The sequence below is a fragment of the Psittacula echo genome, assembly GCF_963264785.1.
Source record: "Psittacula echo genome assembly, chromosome: Z".
In the NCBI taxonomy this organism is placed as follows: domain Eukaryota; kingdom Metazoa; phylum Chordata; class Aves; order Psittaciformes; family Psittacidae; genus Psittacula; species Psittacula echo.
This window is the reverse complement of record NC_137742.1, coordinates 19,921,228-19,940,758: the sequence shown is the minus strand read 5'-3', so window position 1 is coordinate 19,940,758 and position 19,531 is coordinate 19,921,228. Positions and strand designations below refer to the sequence as shown.

General features: G+C 40.1%; 1 protein-coding gene across 1 annotated transcript in view; it reads left to right on the top strand.

Moving 5' to 3' along the window:
• Positions 1-19,292, top strand: part of LOC308231544 (chondroitin sulfate proteoglycan 4-like) — a gene marked incomplete at its 3' end in the record, with an annotated part of 43,358 nt that extends 24,066 nt beyond the window's left edge. The window contains exons 6-10 of the mRNA XM_080637118.1: positions 2,584-2,782; positions 6,239-6,370; positions 10,360-10,532; positions 16,577-16,760; positions 17,239-19,292. Coding sequence (XP_080493244.1) covers positions 2,584-2,782; positions 6,239-6,370; positions 10,360-10,532; positions 16,577-16,760; positions 17,239-19,292 — 2,742 coding nt within the window. The remainder of the gene's footprint in view (positions 1-2,583; positions 2,783-6,238; positions 6,371-10,359; positions 10,533-16,576; positions 16,761-17,238) is intronic.
• Positions 19,293-19,531: the final 239 nt, after the last annotated feature.

Here is a 19,531-nt window from a genome sequence, read left to right as displayed (position 1 = left end):
AGAAATCTCATTTATGAGGCATCCATAACATCCATTCAAACAACCTTGTCTGTTGTTATGAAGGTTATGAACACCGTAGCAGGAGGTGCAGGAGGACAAATAATGAACCATTTTGGGAGGATTTTCTTATTTTTCTCTAAGAACTGAAAGTGACGTTTTTAGCCTTTCCATTAGAATATAAGTGCGTGAGGGGTTTATTTCTTTAGAACTATAGAGCATTTCAAGTATAATTTCCTAAAATTTCTGCAGGTTCTATGGCAATTTTTTTTTTTTCTGGGGTGGGAATGGGGAAGGGAGATAGGATTTTTTTAAGAAAATCACTATCTGGCATTATTTGCTGCATTTATGTATACGTGTAAGTATATGGGTAGGGATGCTGTGAAATGACTGTATCCTCCCTTTGCCAGAAGAGGGCTGTATTTTCCTAGAATTAGATTTTAAAAAATCCAGCAAATTGAAACACTGATTTTTTTTTGTTGTTTTCTCAATATCACTCACTTACCAGAGTATTAAAATGGCTGTGAATATAGAGTGCCTGGTAGGATGCATAGCATGCAAGGAGATACTGATGAGCTGAATGCTCTAAGTAAAACAGAATGAATTATTTTCCATTGGGCAGGGTCATGAATTTTTTTGTTTGACCATGCTGTGGAACATGCAGAATTAGTGAAATGGTACGTCTTGGAAGTTTGGATACAGTTTTCATGGTGCTTTTAAAGGAGGACTTGATCCCAGATGTGGAAAATAAGACACTTGTACAAATTGCAGTTCTGGGTGTCCACTTCCTATAGCCCTTTTCAGCTCGTGGATCTCCTTTCAGTCCTTGAGGATCATGTTGCAAGGCATGTACAATGCTTTAAAAAGCATTGTGTGTTAGTGTGCTGGAACAATAGAAATAAACACTGTCCTTCTAGAAAAAAGCTATTTTTTTCCTTTAGGATGAGAAAATATTTCAAAACTCAGTGAGTCACTTGTAATAACATGTTTGCATAGTCCTTTCTTATGTTTTTTGCGTATCCTGTACCTGACCTTTTATTTTCTGTTCAGAATAATCTAAATCAAGTTCTATAGAGACAAGTTAAAGGGTCTCAGTACACAACCAGTGACGCTGATGTGCTTATTTGGTGCCACTCAGTGTGTCAGTCTTTCCTATTAGTTATCATCCTTTGTGCTCATAGGTAGCATCTTTTATGAGACTTCAGTAGTAGTAATTAAGTTACAGAGAAATACATATTAAAGGGAGGAAATAGCTATTTCCTGCTTGCAAGACTTCTATTATAAATTATAATACAAGTTCTTTTTCAAGCCTTTAACCAGAAAACGCATATCATTTCATTTTAATGTCTCTTTTTCCATGGCACATATTTTGTGACACTGTGTAGTCTGAAATCTTTCCTCTATTGAAGTGTCGTGGCAAAAATCCCAGTGGCTTTGAAAGGTTTTCTTCCATGGTTTTTATTAAAAAGTAAAGTTAATACTTAAGGAAAAATCTGTGATTGCTCATTTTTGGTTTTAGCAGAGGTAAAATGCCCTTTTACAAGGATCACACTTCCTCTTCAACCATTTGGTGTGATGTTACTACGAGATATTTTTCAAGTGTACTGAGACCCTATGAAGACAGGAAGGGACGATGCAGTATGTGTTTTGAAGCTCCAGCTGAGATTTTTAAAAGCTCAGGCTCTTGAGATTGTATACTGCGATATAAACTCAGCATAGAAAGCATTGCCATTGATGGAATGAATGTTTGGGGGCTTCATTTCATGTTGAGATAAACATGTATTGTTGTTAGTACTTTTCCCTGTGATTCCAACTAAAACCAGCAAAGATGAAGAGTAAAACGGGCTGTTGCGTATCGTTTCCAAACAAGAAATTATCCAGTAAGATAGGGATGAAGTGCAGACAGCAGTCCCTGCTTGAAAGAAGGGTTTTTGCAGTTTGTGCAACTTAAAAAAAAAAAAAAAAAAAGCGTGACCTTGCAAAGTGCTAAGTAGGTTTTGGAGGTGTTGATTCTGTCATCTCCCACTGGACTAAGCACCTCTGTAGGTTGTTCAGTGCACTGAGAAAGGGCCTTTAGCATGTGTTGTTAGAAGGAAATAAGGCAGCTAGAAGAAGTGTTTCATTTGTATTACAGATTGTGCTGTCCCTAGGCTGTTTTTTCTTTTCTGCTGGTGAAAGTAGAGCATATTGAATGTATTGCCTGCTGTGAAGTACATAACACTAATATTCATGTGTATGTGTTGGAAAGTTGCTCCTTTGACTCAGTTGTCATAATAGAATTCTGTTATGTTTGTAAGAGTTTGGATACTGCCTGACAAATAGAGCACTCATACTGAAGCTATGTAAAACTCCAACTGGTGCAGGATGTGTTTGCTTGTGTTATTTCATGGTCTTGTATTTTGAAAACTGTTTGCCAACATTAACTGGTCCAATCCATGAGGAGACAGTCATGAGAAACCTGTCACAGCTGCTAGTGTGGCACAGCAGAAATACTTACTGTTTTGTTGGAGAGCCTTTTTCCCCCTCTGATTTTATTTTGTATGCATTTTGTTTGTTACTATTTTTTTTTTTTTTTTGCTTTTCTAGGTCTGGGTGGGTTCAGTCACAGAAATAACTATTGATGACCTCTGTGCAGAAGACAAGGACTCCTCACCATCAGAACTCATATATTCCATTACTCCACCTAGCAATGGGCACTTGGCTCTGAAGTCTTCTCCAAACAAGAGCATCCTTAGTTTTACCCAGGCTCATATAATTGAAGGGCAGCTGGTATTTGTACACAATGGTATGTGGTTTCAAAAGTGCCACCTCTGTTACCAAAATACTGCTCCTATTCCATACATTTGTAATCCTTTGAAGATCTTGTAATGTCACAAAAATCTCAAAGCACCGGTTATGTGATACGTGGTCTCACAAACTAAACAGGAAGGGGTCTGATGGCTACTTTAATGTGTGCTTACCAAGAAACCTTGGTGTATTAGTGGTTCTGTTGGTAGCAGCCTTCTTTCTGAATGCTAGTTTGCAGAGAGGAACGCTGTCATGCAGCTTTCAGAGATAGGAAATCCATTTTTTTGACCTTTGTCATTGAGAATCTCCTGGAACCTTTGTGGCTTGCTAGAGTGCATAGCTACTCATGCACCAACAGTGTCTCAGATACCTGTCACAGCCTAGTTGTGTTCCTGAACAGCTCTGGGCAATGAAGTTACGGTTCATCTAGGTGATGTCAATCTTCCTTTCAGACTGTGAAGGAATTTAGATTTAATGATTGGCTCCTTTCTGCCAGTGACCAGAGCTAGAGATCAGGTTGTTTGTGCTGCTGCTACAGAGAGAATGTTTGGGGAATAAAAATAAAGTGGCAGGCTAGGAAGCCACAGGAATGAACATCCTAGCAGGGTTACAGCCAGAGGAAGAGGAGAAAAGTAGGTATAACCAACTCTACTAACATCTTACCTCAGCTGAAAGAAGAAGCGAGGTGCTAATGAAGCAATAAACCAGTTTTGGGGAAGAAGATGCAAGAGGTGTTCTCTTCCTAGCCTTCAAGAAGGCTGGAATTGTTCCAATGCTCCCTTGGGTGCAACAGTCACTCTAGGTCTGTGCCGTGTCTTCATGAGGCTTGGTTGCAGGTTGAACTTTTCCAACATTCCATGCTCTGCCTTGCAGAGTGCATATGTGTTGCTGAAATTGTTTTACAAGCAGGTGCTGGTGAGCTCTAAGTATACTGCTCAAATAATTTGGTCAGGAAATAAAAGGTTAAGAGCATGGCAAAAGTGATCCAAGCTGCTAAGTTGTTCTGAGGGAGACTTCGACATGTAAAAACTCCTATGGTGTTAGAATGGTGGTAGTCTCAGTGTGAGGAAATGAATCCACTCTGTGTTCTAGAATGGGAAAATGCACATCTGCAGTTTCAGGAAGTGAATCTTGATTAATAAAAGCAAAAAGAACACCAGTTTTAATTTTTCAGTGAGTGGGAGTGTGGGTTGTATTGTAAATTCGAAATGTAAAATTGCGCAGGTGACGTGTCACCTCTTACAGCTGCTCTGAGCTGCCATCTTCCCAGCCTCATGGCCTCCAGTGTTCCAGAAAGTGCTTTGAACATTTTTCTTCTTTTCCTTTCTCGGTCTGTGATTTTCTTTCCTACTTCGTGTTGGACTGTTGATAGAAGTGTACTTAGTACTCTGATGTTACTGCTCCCAGCTTTGTCCAGGGAGGTTTGCTTCTCTGATTGCTGTCATTCAGCTTTTTACCCCTTTTCTCTTGCCCCTTTTCAGCTGCTCTGTCCCTCATCTTCAGTCTTCTGGTGTGTGCCAGATTCTTCGGCTTCTCCTGGGAGGAAACCCCACTTCATGTTCTCAACAGCCTGGTATCTACTTTTCCTACTCACTCTAGCCTTTCGCAAGGGGAAGAGCAGCATCTTCTTGGCACAGGCAGCTTTTCCATCCCCTGGCTGCTCCTCATGACACCATGGGTCTTTTACATCTGTACATGGCAGTGACTCAGGATCTTTTGTACTACTAGAAAAAGTACTACTGAACTTTGTTTTTATGCCTCTAATGTTCGACCTCATAAAATTTTCCCTTCATCTTTGCTCAGTGTTGCGAGTTACATTGTGCTCCTTATTCTGTGCTGTGACTTGCAAATCTCCCTCCTTGTTCTCATGTTTTCCCCTTAAATTCTGTGTTTCCTCTATAATCCCTGATTTTTCTGTCACCAACATAAAGGCAGAACCAGAACATAGCTTTCTGGTCCTGTATTCCTCTTTCAGTATGAGAATTCCTTCCCTTTTCCACCCTTGCTCTACTCCAGGGTGCTCTTATCCTGCTTTCACAGTATGGGGTCTGCCGTTTAACCCTGTCTGTGTTTTTTTCCCTTAGGGCAGTACTGAACTCTTGCTGGTTCTGAATTCTCAGTGTCTTTTCAGTGCAGTACAGTCCTCTTTCTGGTGTCCTTTTTATCACATCTGATCAGATATGCCTTTAAAAATCAATTGTGATAAAGTAATACATGCTCCACCCAAGCAGCACTTCAGGATTTAGTTCTGTTCCTAACTGCCAGTGACAAAATGTGTGTGTGAGTTGGGCAGTTGAGCTGTATTAGCCAAAAATACAAGTGAGGCTAGGTAAGCCTTTTTTCCACAACCTGATGCAAGTCATAGACTCCTCAATGCCTTTTTTAAATGTGCAACTACTTGTGCATTTTTACGAAGAGGGAACATCAGAGAATAAAAAACATTTAAAATAAAAACAGTATGATCTGAACTGCTTTTGTGCCTGGCTGGTTATAAGAGCATTGCCTAGGGGAATTGTTAACTATAATCTCAGAACCCACATTTGATTCTTCTGGTATGCTAATTTGTAGTTCAGCAAGCAGTACTGATCTTTATGTGAAAATACATGACACTCTCTCATTTTCAGGATATATATTCATGTAGCAGTATCTCATGGCTAAGTTCGGCAAACCAAGTAGATGAGCAATGGTAACTGCAGCAGTTAATGTTTTTATTTTTCATTCTGTCTTTCTACCTAATTACACAATCTGGGGAGCCTCTACTTAAAGCAATAAGTCAGTTCTGAAACATGTATTTTTACAGGAATCCACTCAGACTCCTGGAGATATTTTGCTATTGCTTGTGCCAAAGTACATACAGGTCCTAAGATTAAAGAAAAAGATGTACATTTATTATGAGTACACATAACCTCTGAAATAGTTTAAGCTGTGACAACATAGGCTCTTCAGCAAAGATGAAGCAGAGTAAAGAGACAAAGGAAACAACCTGGTAGTTGATTCAGTCCTTAAAATGTAAATCTAAATGAAAGAACTTTCTAGTCGGTTTTGTCCCCAGATTCCTTCTTTGCCAAAATGTGCTTATTAAGTGCTTTGGTCCCTCCTAAGATACAAAGGAGTAGGCAATCTGGGAGTCACTGTCTCCCCAAGTTTAACTTGGTTTCACCTCCACTGTGGTCAGTGAAGAAAGAAAGAAAAGGGCACTCTGCTGATTTACATCTAAGGGTTGTCTGGCCTTCAGTGCAAAAAATAGCCAGTAGTTCTTCCTTGGAAAGTTCTTCTTTCTGCATTATAAATTGATTCTAATTAAGATATGAAGGTACTAGTAAAAAATTGCTTCAGTATTACTTTGGATATATTTCACTGTAGCCAAGAGCAAAAGAGGTCCCGTGTATGTTTGCATGTTTTGGATGACAGACAGAATAATACAAGAATAAATTTACATTCTTGTTTTCTACAGGAGCAATGTCTGGAGGCTTCAACTTTCAGGTGACAGATGGTTTGAACCTTGCAGCTCGCCAGATTTTTAGCATAACAGCTCAGACACTAGTCATTACCCTTGAAGTGAACAAAGGACTCGGAGTCTTCCCAGGTCTGTTTTTAAAGATTACTGTGATTTCGTACACTTGAAGAAGTTGCAAATGTACAAATATGTATACATTTTTCAGATAGCTAACTGTGTAGACTATTGAAAACTGTACCTTGGACCATCTATCTGAGTTTTAAAAGAACATTTACGTTTTCTCAAACAATGTATTGCTTTATTGTTTTATAATCTTTAATGTGCTTGGAGTCATGGAAATTGGCAGTGAAATATACGAGCACAGAGTAACAACTACGTTGTTCTCCTAAGCTCTCAACATTTCCCATTTCATGTTTGTTTAAAAGGTCGGTATTTTATTCATATATTTGGAGGTGTCTTAGCTGGTTGTATTTTGCCTCGTAAAAGCAGAGTGAAGCTTGTGTCCATAGGATTGTGAATAGCAAACATAAACTCGCCAGATTGCTAATTCGCTTTCTTACTGTTTGAGCTGAGTTATAGACAGCAGCATAGTCACTGATTAATCAGGAGGACTGAAGACTTTGATTCGTATTTGTGCATTTGTACTAGTTGGTTCAACAGCTGAGTATTTTTTTTGTGAAATCCCACCATGCAGGAGTTATGTGTTAAGAGAGCCTCACCAGAGCCATTTACTGCTTTGCATTGGCAGGAGTAATCCCTCATTGAGTTAGTAATCTAACATTAATTGCAGGACTAAAGGAAAAATGAAGATTAGTCTTCTCTCAGCAGTGTCTTGCATTACACTTTAATGTGTGCTATCTTCTTTTTTGCTCTGAACATTTGTACAGCCAGAGAGAGACTGAGAATTGGTAAAGCTTTATAGGTATTAAACTATACCTTAAGTTACTAATTTGATAGAGAAGAGGAACACTTTAGTTTCTTAAGCTTCCCGGGTATAACTTGCATAAACACAGGCTTGCAACAAAAGCTACTTAAACACAGGCAACAAAAAATGAGATTGTAGCAGCATGATCTTCTAATTCAGTCAATATAAATGGGATTCACATAAATCCACTTAAAAAGCTTATTAATCTGTGATTTGGTGTGTAAGGTTGCCTCAGGCACAGGGATTTACAGGAATTCTATCTTAAGCCAAAAATAATTGTAAGAAAATTATACCTGATACTTCCATAGAAAGCAAAGACTCTAGGCTATCAATCTGTTCTCCGGTTTGCGAAGTACAGTATTTCTTTCAGCACTGCAAGCTGTGTTCGTCTAAGCCCACAGTTTTTCCTGAATTCTTGCTTACTTTGGGTTAGCAAAACTCCTTTTTGGTGTTAAAAAGTATTATTAGCTTTTTCACGTGTTTGCTTTATGATACTTTCTAAAGACATTCTGGAGGTGTATGGGCTTCAGCTGTACTTGCTGATCATGAAATGACTATTACAGTAATGATGCTGCTAAATGGTTAATACACAGAAAAACAATAGCCAGTGTCCTGTTATATTTTATAGCACTGCAGGAAAAGTTAATTTTGAGGCAACTTGAAGAATTGTTTCTCTAGAGAAGTAAAAATTGAAAATACCGTGAAGAAATTGCCATGTCTTCATGACTGGGTGTTCTCTCAAGTATATTGTTCTGTGATTTTATAAGAGCATGTACTGCTGTCTTCCTTTGTGTTGGATATACCAGATTTGTTCATATAATTCATGGATTTTTTTCTGTTTAACAGAAGCTTATTTTATTCGGTGTGCTCAGAAAACTGACTGCTAGATAGATTATTTTTTTCTTATGTATGCTAGATATCTAAAATGTGGGGGTTTGCTTTCTTCAGGGAAGCAATTGGTCAAGGAAGGAATGAACTGGGTTGCTCTTTGAGAAGGAAAGGCAGCCTTACTTGTAGGTATTTGTAAGCAAAGTTGTCTGAGCAGTCCATAGATGAGATGGTTCATAACTGTTTAGGAGTAATAGGCAGAATGATCATTACAAAGCACTTTCCAAGTCTTAAATGTAGGCAATTAAAAATGGGTACCAAAATTGTTAGGTACCAGTGATGGCCTTATGCTGTCGTCTTTTACTTGTCTGGATTAGTTTTGCCCTACTGTGCATCACCCATCCTTGTTGTGTGTCTTCCTCCCCATCTCTGTTAATTTTCCCTGTGTTTCTGTTGGGTTGCTTTTGCAACCTCTGTGCTTCCATGTTTGGGAACAAGGAGCCAGTATTCTCACTTCCCTTTCCTTTACCCAGTCTGTTGACTCTCTCTGTTGAGGTGTCAAACCACAGCAGAACTACTGCAGGTGCTGGAAAAGGTTCTTAAGTCTCAGGACAGAAGTGGGTGAAGGAGCAGGTTAAGTTTGGCAGAGGATCTCATTTTTGCAGAAAAGCTTGAGAGACTTTATTGTCTGTGGCCCTAGACTGTATTTCATCTTGTGTAGTGAGTGACATCTGAACTGTGATGGTGGTGGCATGGTAACCTGGTGCTGTTACGAAAAACTGTAGTGGTAACTTCCATCAGTGCAGTGTGACCATTTCGAGAGTTGCTCTGTCTTACTTTGTTAAGGCCATGAGGCCTTATTTGTGTAAGTAGGAGGTTATTGAGAAATAACTGTGTTTGCAGATGCACGTGGTCTGATTAACTGTTGCTCTCAGTTGTACATTCCTGATCACATCTGCTATACACACAACACAAGGTCATGCTTCTCACTCTGCCTGTCATGCAAAAAAGGGAAGAGAGAGGAAGAGGAGGGAGACTCCTTGAAATTAGATACGGTGTGGAAGAATTTTTCTAGACCTGCGTGACTGCTTTAGTTTTCAAAGCAGTATAGACAAAGAGAGGCATAGGAAGGTAAAAAGGGGAAAACAGGCAGAACCAAAACATCTCATTTCATTATAACAACTCTATTGCAAAGTAGATGTGATTTGAACCAGGGCACAAGCGCATGCAAACAGTCAGAATCCTAATGTTGCTAAAGGCTTGCAGAACATCACTATATTTTTTCTTCTGATTATTATAGCAGGGAAATGTTATTTTGTGTTATTCCTGTATAAACATTATGCTTTATTGAAGATGGACTGATAATTCAGACTTCCAAGATATATATTACTAGCATCTGAAATTATGTATTAGTATCTATAGAAGCTTCTAGCTGAAGAAAAAAAGAAAATGTAAGAATGGAGGCAGAAGTGGAAGCAGGGGGAATAGGTTTACAGGAATCTATTACTCCTCCAAAAGTATCATTAAATATGTACCATGAAACAGTGCATCAAAAAGAAGACAAATAAACATACTTTTTTTTTTTTGTGTTAAGCAATTAGTAGGTTTGGTTTTGTCAGCTATATCAACATTTATTTTGTTTGACTAAATGCCGGAAAGCTCTTTATAATCTTTATAATACTTAAACCAGAATGTACTGTTTAGTGTGGTCCTATGTATTAAAAGGATTTTGGTATCCCTCAGTCTCCATCCATCTTAATAATACATTATTTTAGTTCAGGTCATTATTTCTGTGATGTGATGTTCTTCTTAATGTGTTCAATTAGTATTTATGTTTTAATTTCATTTAATGAAAATCTTCTTTCATATTGATAAAGTGTGGTTCAAGCTGCTGGTAATAATCGATTTTGGTTTGTGTGTTCACTGGAAAGTTTGCTGTGTTGAGGTTTTTCCCTGCCAAATCACACTGCCTTCTGTGGGCAGCTGAGATTACTAGAAACAGTGATGACTGGAGTTTTAATTCAGTTCTAGACATGTAATTTAGGAACAGAGATTCTTATGCATGCTGTATTCTTTACTTTGGGTTATTTTTGCAGAAGCTAGTGTTTAGCAGTTACATGCGCTGAAAAGAACTGCAGTTTCTTCATTTATTGTAAAACCAAGGTACATACTACTGATGGACTTTTTGATTGAAAAAGCTGTAGAAGAGTTGTAAGTAGAAGGTAACTATAAAAAGGGTAAACCTGCTAATCTTATAAAACATTACTAAAATGCTAGATGAGAGGGTGAGACATGCATACAAAACTTGCCCTTTGGGGCCCTTTGCTCTTTCAAATCTGTGTTACTTATAATTGACATTTTTTAGGTTCCAGGAAGCCTATTTCACAACATGATCTGAAAGCTGTAACCAGTGATGTGACCAATGCAGGAAACAGAACTATAACTTTTATGATTGTAACTTCCCCAAAACTTGGAAGGCTGATCAGAGTAAATTCTGATAATACTACTAAGGAAATCCTCAGTTTTACGCAGTCTATGGTAAGCATTTACTTTTCAATACCAAGTTCAGGGGTAGATTGTTACTTCAGAGGGCATCTCAGTTGCTTGTTCTTTGTCTGATCCATTTATATGTGTTAAATAACGAGGCATATTTGACCCATCAGTGCAATCACCCAGATTTGCTATGTCATTAAATATCTGGCATCTAGTAATGAACACAGGAGGAGCCCTTTTTCCCCTCTACTTGGATACTATCAGGGTCTTGGCAATTTCCACTGTTTTGCTTGTAACAGTATTTTTCAAAAAGAGCTGTTCTGGTGCCATTAACCAGCAGTCCAAAGTTGGAAGCCTTTAGTTTTTGGCAGAAGGAGTAGCCTTTTGATCTATGAAAAGTCCAAGTAGGAGATTAATTTCAGCTGTGCACAGTCCTCATGGGTGTCCCCAAGAGGACTTTTATTGACATGATTGGCTGTGATAGTAAGTGTTTAAAGAATCTTCGCTGTGATACAGGGACTCATACTTGAACGACTGAAACGTGGAAGCTCACGTAACTTGATGGAAAACATTCTTTTGCAACTGAAATTACTTCTGTCTGTGTGCAGAATCTGAATATAACTGTGAGCTGTGCATGCAGTAAGTTATTCTCAGAAAATCTAAGTAGTAGAGATAAAAGGAGTTCAGTATTAGGAAAAATTAAGAGATAATTTGGTCTTAACCTACATTTACAGATCTTAAAAGTGGCTATTTGATTAGTATATATGAAGGAATGAGAAAATCTATTGGCCAGAAATTGAAACTTGACCAACAAAACCTGGAATAAAGGTTGACATTCTTATTAGTTACCATCAGACTTTGAAACAACCTGGTCAAGGACTGTGGTGAAATGAATCTCCACTTGAACATTATAAATCATGGCGAACACAGAATGTTGTAATCCCATTGTAAAAGTGTTGTAATCCCATTATGATACTGCTCTTGTTGCAATAGTTGCCAAGTTTTCTCTTATGTTTTGATGGAGATGAACTGTATGATGACAATGTTCCCTTCTGTTCCTAAAATCTGTGATTTTTACGAGCATTAGGTGAAATAGTAAGCACGTTGGATAGAAAGTCTTTCAGCTAAGGTTCTGGAATTTTACACTTTTTGCTTATGGGTATGGTCTTTACGTATGTTTATCAGATAGTGCCATGTCAGAACATACCACTCACTCTCTATGGCTTTAGTTCTTACTAATGTAGACCTAAACTTCCTTTGATCTTTGTAAGCTGTGTAAGGATTTGAGCTGCAATAATGTGTATGCTATTCTTCTCTGTCGGAGGTATTTATACTGGCCATTTTTACTTCAGACAAAGTAGAGCTAAGTGACTTACTGCAGATAGAATTAATGTATCCTAACCAGCATGCTATTTATTCTGGTACAGAATGAGGTATGAGGGAGAGAAAAGAGATCCTAAATAAAGCTTTCACTATTTAGTGTGTTGTAGGCACATGAAGCAAAATGACATTGGTCTTGCAAACATATTCTCTATGTAATGGAGAATAAGACATTAAATTTCTTTTTGGCAATAAGAAGCTTGTAAATCTGATTTGAATTGAAGATACTAGATCTTTGGGTTTTCATCGACTTAATTCTGTGTTGCAGAACTTGAAATTTCACTTCTGAAAAGTACTATGCAGCTACCTTATAAAGGTAGTTGTCAATTTTGCTATGATTCTGAACTCTTCACTGTGCCACATGGCTTATTGCTTCATTGCCAAAAAACCACTATAATTGAAATCACTATTGCATTCCAAGAAATATTTTCACGGACGGTTGTTGTTCATTCAATATCAGAAAATTAATCCTGCATTAAACACACTTACAGAATCATAGAATCATAGAATAGTTAGGGTTGGAAAGGACCTTAAGATCATCCAGTTCCAACCCACCTGCCATGGGCAGGGACACCTCACACTAAACCATGCCACCCAAGGCTCTGTCCAACCTGGCCTTGAACACCGCCAAGGATGGAGCATTCACAACCTCCCTGGGAAACCCATTCCAGTGCCTCACCACCCTCTCAGTAAAGAATTTCTTCCTAATATCCAATCTAAACTTCCCCTGTTTAAGTTTGAACCCGTTACCCCTTGTCCTGTCACTACAGTCCCTAATGAAGAGTCCATCCCCAGCATCCTTATAGGCCCCCTTCAGATACTAGAAGGCTGCTATGAGATCTCCATGCAGCCTTCTCTTCTCCAGGCTGAACAGCCCCAACTTTCTCAGCCTGTCTTCATACGGGAGGTGCTCCAGTCCCCTGATCATCCTCGTGCCCTCCTCTGCACTTGTTCCAGCAGTTCCATGTCCTTTTTATGTTGAGGACACCAGAACTGCACACAATACTGCAAGTGAGGTCTCACGAGAGCAGAGTAGAGGGGCAGGATCACCTCCTTTGACCTGCTGGTCACGCTCCTCTTGATGCAGCCCAGGATACGGTTGGCTTTCTGGGCTGTGAGCGCACACTGAACCTGGCTCATGTTCATTTTCTCATCGATCAACACCCCCAAGTCCTTCTCTGCAGGGCTGCTCTGAATCTCTTCTCTGCCCAACCTGTAGCTGTGCCTGGGATTGCTCTGACCCAGGGGTAGGCCCTTGCACTTGGCATGGTTAAACTTCATAAGGTTGGCATCAGCCCACCTCACAAGCGTGTCGAGGTCCCTCTGGATGGCATCCCTTCCCTCCAGCGTATCAACCGAACCACACAGCTTGGTGTCATCGGCAAACTTGCTGAGGGCGCACTCAATCCCACTGTCCATGTCACCGACAAAGATGTTGAACAAGACCGGTCCCAACACCAATCCCTGAGGGACACCACTCGTTACTGGTCTCCAGCCGGACATTGAGCCATTCACCACAACTCTTTCTGTGCGGCCATCCAGCCAGTTCTTTATCCACTGAGTGGTCCACCCATCAAATTGATGTCTCTCCAATTTAGAGACAAGGATGTCGTGTGGGACATTGTCGAATGCTTTGCACAAGTCCAGGTAGATGATGTCAACTGCTCTACCCCTGTCCATCAGTTCCATAGCCCCATCATAGAAGGCCACCAAATTGGTCAGGCAGGATTTCCCCTTAGTGAAGCCATGCTGGCTGTCACCAACCACCTCCTTGTTTTTCATGTGCCTTAGCATGCCTTCCAGGAGAATCTGCTCCAAGATTTTGCCAGGCACAGAGCTGAGACTGACTGGTCTGTAATTCCCCGGGTCATCCATTTTCCCCTTCTTGAAAATGGGGGTTATATTTCCCTTTTTCCAGTCGTCGGGAACTTCACCTGACTGCCATGATTTTTCAGATATGATGGCCAGTGGCTTAGCAACTTCATTCGCCAGCTCCTTCAGGATCTATGGATGGATTTCATCATGTCCCATGGACTTGTGTACATTCATGTTCTTAAGATGGTCTCGAACCAGATCCTCTCTTACAGTGGGCCTAGGGTCCTCATTCTCACAGTCCCTGCGTCTGCCCTTCCACTTGAGTAACACAGTAGTTTTCAACATGATGTTTGGGGTTTTTTTCTCTGCCAATACTTTCTATGGTATCTTGAAAGTATTTTCATCTTGCTGCAAGCCACAGTTTCTTTGTTATATTTAAAATCATTGCAGAGGTAAACACAGAAATCCTTACCAATCTCATTTTCTTCTTATCCCAGATATTAGCATGGTCTTGCAACTGAAAAAAAAAACCAAACAGGTTATTAAGATTGATCCTAAACACTGTTGGATTTAAAGAATGCATGTTGTGCCTGTTCTTGTTACAGATATCAGCATTCTCCAACGTGAAGTCCTAGATATATTCTTTGGAAAGTTATCCTGAACCAACGTGTCTTTTTAGTATCAATTTTGTTTGTTTTGCTCTACAATGGCCATTAAGAATTAAATCAGTATAGGGAAAGTATAAACCTGGAGATGTGCGTATAGGATTTTATCACATCAGTCTGAATTTTTTAGACAATGAGATGCGATGGTTTTGAGTCAGCTGAGAAAACCGACCCTGAAAGCCCTGTTTCTCTAGTGATCTCAGTGGGGTCTGTTGCAGTAATTTCAGGATTAGCTCTCTCTGTAGTCACAACTCAGATTCTATACTGCTAAAGTGCTTCATTTATGATAGCAGCGGGGGGGGGGTGGGGTGTGGAGGGGTGAGGGAGGTGAGGAGGGTGTTCTCTTTTTTCACACCTTTCAAGCATATGTGATAGGAAAACATGGTAGTGAGTTCCTTCAGGGTGTTTGCAGCCTGTTATGAATAGTAGACTTAGAATCAGCACCATCTGAGACAGGGATCTTTCTGGCCATTATAAACTAACACATGTAAGCAAGGTCAGTAGTTCCCTGGGAAGTTGTCAGGGATTTAATAGGTATAGCTGTCTTCTCTGCAGGCCAGTGAATGAATTATCAAGCAGACCAGACGCTGAATCCACTGGATGAGATTTAGTAAGAGTTCTGGTCTTGCGGTTATTAGGAATCCTATTGCAGTTTCAGTGTATCATGGTATTGATCTTAAAGTGTAGGTGTAGAATGAGAATCCTAGTCTGAAAATTCTGCCTTTTGATTTGGGGCCTAAAGAGGTAAATGTTTGTATCTTGTATAAATATGTGTTTCTCTGAAGACTGACTACAGCATTTCGCAGTACTTTGAAGCTTAGACACTCATGCTGGGATTGGTAGGATTATCTTGAGTGTAATGGTCTGCAAGGTCAGTGAAGGCAGGTATAGGACAAACCAGATTCATTTGTGACTCTTGGGAATCCCCTTCTTGCTGTGATGCAGGAATTTTTCTCTAAATAATCTCATCAGCTCTTGGTTATAAATGAGATTGTATTTCAGTGGTTATTGCACCTCCTTCTGGTTTCCTTAGTCTCTTACCAACTGTATTTGCCTATTCATCATGAAGTATCTGCATCAGAGTCCTTTCCAAGCCTTCAGTCTTTCATACGCTTTTTCCAGATCCACTGGTATCCTTATAAAGAAAAAACCCTAGATATGAAACTGCAATTCGTTAAAAGTACAGTCCAGCTAATCTCCTGTTTGCTGTTGCTAGTTTGAGATAAATTTCTCAGTGTTTTATATCTCTGTTCTTCACATGAGGGCTTTGGTAAGTATTCATATACAGTAACATTTCACCTACCTTCAGGTAAGCTTGTCTGGCAACACAGAGTCTATCTTAAGAGAAGGAGAATTTTGAGGTAATCTCAGTGTATGTTACATACAGGCTTGATCGATGGGCTGAGGCAGATTGTAGGAGATTTAACAAGGCTAACTGCTGGGTCCTGCACTTGGGCCACAACAATCCCATGCAATGCTACAGGCTTGGGTAAGTATGGCTGGAAAGCTGCTCAGTGGAAAAGCACCTGGGGGTGTTGGTCAACAGCTAGATGAACATGAATAGTGTGGCCAGCAGGGCCATGGCAGTGATCGTTCCCCTGTTCTTGACACTGGTGAGGCTGCATCTCGAATCCTGTGTTCAGTTCTGGGACTCTCACTACAGGAGAGACATTGAGGTGCTGGAGGAGGTCCAGAGAAGGGCATTGAAGCTGGTGAGGGGTCTGGAGTGCAAGTGTGATGGGGAACGGCTGAGAGAACTGGGTGTGTTTAGTCTGAAGAAAAGGAGGCTCAGGGGGGACCTTATCACTCTTTATCTGAAAGGAGGTTGTAGCGAGGTGTGTGTAACTTTCTTCTGCCAGGTAGCAGGCAATAGGACAAGAAGTTGCTCCAGGGGAAGTTTAGCTTGGCTATGAGGAAAAACTTTACACCAGGAGTGTTGTCAAGCACTGGACTAGGCTGCCAGGGGTGGAGTCACCATCCCTGGAGGTATTTTAAAAACTTGTTGATGTGGCACCTAGGGACATGGTATATTGGTGCACTTGGCAGTGCTGGGTTAACGATTGGACTTGACTGTAAGGGTTTTTTTCCTATGATTCTGTATACACTTTGTGGTCTAAGGTACAAGGGCTCTCTTGAACAGTGTTCCAAATGTTTTTTTTACTGGCCTTACACTTCTGTGTTGTAAGTGTCTCTCCTCTTACATCTGTGGTTTCCCTTCACCTGAAACAGGTGGATGAAGGTGTGATCATGTATGAGCACTTACATGGCGAGTCAGCTGGCTGGAGTGCAGAAGATTTCTTCACATTTACTGTCTCGTCTCCACCATCGGCTCTGGACCTCCAAGTGTTCCATATTGTTATTTCATATGAAATTACAAGGCATGATCGGAACAGTCGTCTTCTGGCAAATACAGGTAAAGACACTGTACAGTTTGGGCTCCAGATTTGTTTTGATCTGTCAGGATTCTAATGAATAAATGTGAAAAAACAATGCTACTTTCTCATCTGTAACAAATGACTAAAATACTTTTTTAGCAGAGTGTAGTGTAGACAGTAGCCTGGAAACCTGCATCACTGCATCTTTAAAAATGAGATTAAGTATCTGCAGTTGATCCTTGCACCTGCTGTATTCTCCATTTTGCTATATGTTGGGTGAAAAGCTTTTGGAATGTAGATATTTCTTAATGTATGCATCAACAGAACATCTTGTCTCATGCATGTGCCTGTATTTTAAAAATAGTGATAATGTATTTTTAGCCATGACATATGGAAATCAAGGATATCATGAAGGAGAATCTTTACTGAGCATCATCAGTGTTTGATATCTAATTTCTGAAACATTACAACTATAAAATAGTCAAATTTCTAAGATTCTCTTTACCTTTCTGCTAGGTGCCACAGTCCAGGAGGGAGGTAGAGTATTAATCAACAGAACAAATCTAGATGCTTCAAACCTATTGGTTAAGCCACCTAAGGTGCAGCGCTCCACATATGAAGTCTGGTATCAAGTTGTATCTTTACCCCAACATGGTGTGGTAGTTGTTGGAGAAAGAAACATTACCAAAGAAAAACCTAACTTCTCCCAGTACATACTGAACAAATTTGGAATTGTGTACATACATGATAATTCTGAATCACTTAAGGACAATTTCACTTTTGCTGTTTGGTTAAACCTAAAAGGCAAGTCTGTGACAAAGCCCCATGGCGAAGTTTTAGAAGAGACGTTTAATATCACAGTTGTTCCAGTGAATGACCAAGCTCCAGAACTGAAGACTAAAAGGCTGCACTTGAAAGTCTTGCAAGGAGATGTGTCAGTGTTGGGGTCAGAGAATCTGAAAGTTGAAGACCTAGATAATGCCCCAGTTGAGCTCAAATACACCATTGTTAATAACCCCAATAATGGTTATTTAGCAATGAAAAGCAATCTCAGTGTCTCTATAAATGATTTCACACAAGCTGATGTTGACAGTGATAAAGTTTGGTTTGTACAGGATGGTAGTTCATCTTCTGGGGTGTTCTATTTCAGTGTGACTGATGGTAAACATCGCCCTTTATACAAGCTGTTCAGTCTTGAAGTCATACCAATCACTCTTGTCCTGGTCAACCTGACCAGTGTTGCGCTTCCCCAGGGTCAGACATCTGTCACTATTACTAATGTTCAGCTTTCAGCTGTCACAAATGGAAAAAGCACTAATATCATATATGAAATAACTCAGCCACTCAAATATGGGCACCTAATGATTGGAAATGAACAGGTTACTAAATTTGAGCAGGCAGATTTGTACTCAGGAAAGCTGTGTTACCACCTGACAAACCTCACTGCTTCCAAAGAAGTACTAGAGTTTATGCTTTTCACTACAGAATGCAATCTAACAGGACAAGTGTTGAACATCACAGTGAAGCCTTTAGTACAAGTTGTATCTGACATGCAGATTTCAAATCAAGCAGCTTATAAATTCAGGAGCAGTGACCTGGATGCTTCCGAGCTAGCTAATTTGACAAATAGCAATCCTAGATTTGAAGTGATAGTGCCGCCATCTCATGGAAGAATTGTAAAGAAAAGGTTTGTGGATGATGTAGTGTTCCAAGACATTCAGACATTCACCCAGTCTGACATTGATAGTGGTGTTGTGCTTCTAGACATCAATACGAATATGACAGGCATTGATCTGTTAAATGACTCATTCACATATATACTTAGGGCAAATGCTGTACAGCCTGCTGTTGGCTGTTTTCAGTATTCCATTGTGCCACACAGTCCCCGACTTGTGCAGAGTTTTACAACCGAAGTGCCTTCCATAACCAGCCTGACCACTTTAAAGATTCACGCTACCTTGAAGGACAAGGGAGCAGCCTTCTTTCAGAATGAAGAGCCTACTGCAGCACCACAGAAGACTGAACCAACCATGTTGCCAGGTCAGAATCACTGGGGAAATCTACATGAGGAAGGTCTATCGCTAAATCTGGCAGTGGGAACAAGTGGATCTGCAGGGATTAAGACCACAACCCAGGGTAATGCCAGGAGTCCCAGAGATCAGGCAGGTCAAAGTAGCAACCGTTGGTACATCATTATCCCTCTGGTCCTGGTGTCTGTGCTGCTCATTGCTGCTGTCATTTCTGTGTGCATTTTGCTAATGTGTCAGAAGAAAGAGAAGACAAAACCACTTGTCAAAAGTCAAACAGACGCAGTCCTCAGTAGTCCAGATCGATGTCTGGAACGGAGCTTGACTGTACCCAGCGTTACAGTGACTCCTCTCCTAAAGGGGGTTGAGAGAAATACAGCCTCACCATTCATGGCCGTTAGACATGAACAGCTGCTTCCTGCAGTAGTTTCTCTCACTGCAGAACAGTCTCCTCAAAACAGCTGGTTAAACCTTGATCCTGAAATGATCCAGTACTGTCGAAAAACAAACCCAACTTTGAAGCGCAATCAGTACTGGGTGTAGTTACAGTGAATTTTGGTCATGCTGATTGATGTAATATGGAAAAGAGAGTATACATTGTTCATGAATAATTTGTTCTGTATTAAACTTATTTATTATAGGTCAAGTGATGCACTGTTTGCTAGATGAAATCCACATACATGTGAAATAATAATAAAAGTCTTACTGATCGCAGTAGATAAAGTGAGATTTCCAGTTGGTACTTCAGTGCAGAATTTGGCCCTATAGATTTTGACTGCACC